General features: G+C 47.5%; 1 protein-coding gene across 1 annotated transcript; it reads left to right on the top strand.

The window, feature by feature from the left end:
• Positions 1-1,403: 1,403 nt before the first annotated feature.
• On the top strand, positions 1,404-3,538 carry LOC127341879 (uncharacterized). Its single transcript, XM_051367819.2, has 2 exons — positions 1,404-2,590; positions 3,150-3,538. The coding sequence occupies exons 1-2, from the start codon at positions 1,566-1,568 to the stop codon at positions 3,328-3,330; spliced, it is 1,206 nt and encodes a 401-aa protein (XP_051223779.1). The 5' UTR covers positions 1,404-1,565; the 3' UTR covers positions 3,331-3,538.
• Positions 3,539-3,791: the final 253 nt, after the last annotated feature.

The following is a 3,791-nucleotide window of genomic DNA, read 5'->3' as shown; positions in this document are numbered from 1 at the left end:
CAACTCCACACACTTGCGCACGTAGCCGCCGACCACGAAGCGGTAAGTTGCAACCGTCTAATTCCCAATGGAACAGCAGATCACACAAGACTTTTTCAGGATCTACACAATATTCAAGCAATATGGTGTAGGGATTCAATAGTTTTGCTAGAGCAAACAACTAAGAACTAGGGTTTATCTTTAACGTGGTCTAAAGCAGCTAGGGGGGCGTCCTGGGCACTTATATAGGCGTCCGGGACGAGTTCTGGTCGAAAAGATACAAAAATAACTGACCCATAATAGATCTGGTCGAGACAGACTCAGACGAATCTGGTCTGGAATCCGGTCAACCGGGCCAGGGACCGGATCGGCCGGTCTGGGGTCCGGTCAACCGGCGGCAACCGGGTCGGCCGGTCTGGGGTCCGGTCAACCGGGCGGCAACCGGATAGTTGCGAGGTTTTCCGGTTTTCATCCGGTACGATAAATCGCGTCCGGTTGGCGCCGATCGACTGTGTCGATGACCGGGTTGGCCGGTCTGGCGGCCGGTCGGACCGGGTGCTGGACCGGCCTGGACGTCTTTTTCTCCTCTCGCGCATGCCTCCCGCTCCTCCCTCGCGCGTCCATGAGATATCTTCATGTCCAGCTCCATGTCCAGCTTCACGTCCATCTTGACGTCCGTCTTCATGTCCAGCTGCTCCTCTCCTTCTCGTGCGATGCTCGTCTCCTCTTGATACCTGATGATACATAAGTAATAGGACTTAGGCAGTATAAAGTTCTCATCAATCAAAGTACCATTTAGAAACAAGTTCACCTGTTGTTTAAGTAGCTTCGCACGAGCCCTTGTAATTGGTCCAATCCGAACTTCATTGGACTTGAGCTCTACAGCAGGTTCATCTTCATTTATCAATGACGGAGGTAGTGGTGTAGTAGGGATGTCCTCAACACCTGGTAAGGAAAATAGTGCGTAAAAAACTTGCTGCCCTTGGATCAGGTAGTAGTTACATCATTCACCATTGCTGGTATAATAAAGTTAGGGGGATCATTATCCCAAAACTCATCAACATGATTAATGACACTATGCCTAGCTAGCTCATGAGCAACCTGATTCGCCTCCCTATTACAATGCTCAAACTGAATTTTCCTATAACCAACAGATAGCATCCTGCAATCATCAAAAATAGCTGAAAAAGACATGGCCGAGAAGCATCCATTCATCAAAGTTTCAATGACCTGCACATTATCAGACTGAATGATAATCTTATTCCCACCTAGGAACTGTGCCAAACTTAGGCCTTTGTGGGTCGTTTTTTCCTTTTTGTCTTGAGTTTTTGTAGGGTCCTTTTTGGGTTCGGTTGAGTAATCCGGTGGCAGTACGTCTTGGTGATCTGCTCGGTCCAAAGGCCCAGTCAGCAGCGAGAAGCCTGTTTCTTTAGCCCACTCGAATCCTCTACTCACTTCTCCCCCACACAACGGAAACGCAAGCGGCGCCGCCGAGTCGCCGACTAGTCCACTGCCACTCCAACAAGGGTTCAGTTCAGCCGCCACATCGTCGGCAGGGCCGGGGTTGCGGCCGCCGGTGGCTGGAGATGGAAATCGCAGAGATGGCGAAGAAGGTCGCCGCGCTCGAGGCGGAGCTCGCCGCCAAGTCCTCCCGCATCGCCGACCTGGAGGCTAGGGTCTCCTTCCTCGAGGCCGGGAACGCGCGCTTGAGGAAGGTCCTGTTCAGTGACCGCCTGGAAGAGTGGATTGATGTTGATCTCAGCAAGGGGGAGAGCGTGGAAGAGGGCGGCGTTCCTGCGGTCCCAGCTCCTGTGAAATTTGCCGTGCGGGTGGCGACTGGCCAGACTGATGACAAAGTCGAGATTGTGGAAGCAGAGGGAGGTGGTGCAGGCGACCATGGGAGTATTCCCTGTGATGTCCATGTGGGTCTGGAGGATGATGATGTGTCAATCACGCCCGGAGGTAAAAATCGTAATGCAGGAGCACGGGTGATCAGTGACAGTGAGGATGACGATAAAGATGAGAGTCATGGAGGTCATGGAAATCAGGAGGTGGGCGTCGCAAGAAGTAGGAAGCGTGCATTGCGTGGAGTCAGTGACAGTGAGAGTGAGGAGGAGGAGGATTGTGAACTACTCTATGAGATGGAAGGGTGTTCTACTCCACCAAAAACAGGGCGCTCGGCTCGCTTTGTTAAGAGCCAAGCAAAGAGAAGCCGACCCGCACGTCGAGTGCTTGAGCTTGTTGAACCCAAGGATCATGCACAGAGCGAGGATGGTTCAGATGAAGATGACAGTATGGATGAATTTATAGTAGATGATTCGGATTGTTCTGAAAATTCTTCTGATTGTGCTGGAGAATCCTCTGCAGAAATAGAACTGTCCGACAACGAGGAAAACTATGGAGAAATTATGGATAGGATACGCGGTAAGAAGAACGCCAAGAATAAGGACTGGGAGACCAAGGCAGAGATGCTATCAGCATTTGATGAGCACCGTGAACTCACCTTGAAAGCTGTATGTGCCCTGTACCGGCAGCAAACTGAGGAAGAACAGGCAGAAAAGGCCACTATTGTGCATAACAAAAGGGGATTTAGCCAGATTGATGCGCCAAGGTATTCCTAACTTACAATGGTAGTTAATATGTTCATATGCAGTACCAATGCCCTCTTTATTCAGTTACACTTTAATTGACAATGACGCGGACAGTTGTATCACCATTTAGTCTTGTCCTGACATAGTTTGAGGTACTAATGGTTGTATCACCATTTATTTGTAAAGTATCTCTTTCCTATGTAGAATGTAAGCCACATGGGTCTAGGTTGAACTGTCAACATGCCAAAGTGAGTTCTTAGATAGCAAAATTGGGATACCCTGATGACTCTACGGACTCGGGATCACCATTGTCTTATTGGAGGTCTTACCTAGTGCTGAAAAAAATACATTCTGATGCTCCAGTTTTGCTTTTATTCTGTTTGGTTTTGGCTTAATGGACACCAACACAATTTGTTTGTGACTACCAACCTAATAATAATAAGTACACAGCACAGGCACATGTGGTATTTTCTTTGCTTCCAGTTTTCAGCATATCTTCGCCATAAGAAGAGACCAAGAACTAGAGTTGAACTTGGGGTTTCTTTTTGTCTCATCCTGCAAATTGTTTTCTTTGTTTAGGGGTTCTCGCGTAGCGCAGTTTCTTCTGGATGGCGATGCTTTTGGGCCTCTTAAGAAGACTGCACAGGACCTAAAAAAGTATGACCGATACGGTCTTCAGTTCTGTCACAAGATGGCTTTTCGTTACTCAAAGCAGTTGTTCGCAATATATCAGAGCAAGGAGGATCCCTACTTTCCATGAGTCTGGTATTACTTAGATCCATATGCTGACTTCTCTGTGACACTTGTAATATTTTGCCTTCTCAGGTAGCCTATCTCAGTCCTGTTATATAGCTTTAGTCATTGTTTCTTTCGGAAGGCATGTTAAAGTTTGATCTCGAAGATGCAACCTTCATGCTATGTAAATATCACTAAGATGTCTTCTGTTAAGAAATGCGAATGTTTGATGTTGTGTGTGTTGTGGGTACTACTGTATCTGAAATGGTAGTGATGTAATATCTGCTTGTGTAGCACTGTACAATATTTCCGCTGTCTTCATAAGTACTGTGAGGTTTTTAGTCCTCCTCTTCTACCAATGTTGGTGTGGCTAATTCACTAGTACCTCCAAATTCATTTAGTACTGTGAGGTTTTTAGTCCTCCTATTCTACCAATGGTTGGTTGTTAGTCCTCCTCTTCTACCAATGTTGGCGTGGCAATGAAGA

The sequence above is a fragment of the Lolium perenne genome, chromosome 3, assembly GCF_019359855.2.
Source record: "Lolium perenne isolate Kyuss_39 chromosome 3, Kyuss_2.0, whole genome shotgun sequence".
Classification (NCBI taxonomy): Eukaryota; Viridiplantae; Streptophyta; class Magnoliopsida; order Poales; family Poaceae; genus Lolium; species Lolium perenne.
The sequence above is the reverse complement of the archived record's forward strand: the minus strand, read 5'-3'. Positions and strand labels throughout refer to the sequence as shown.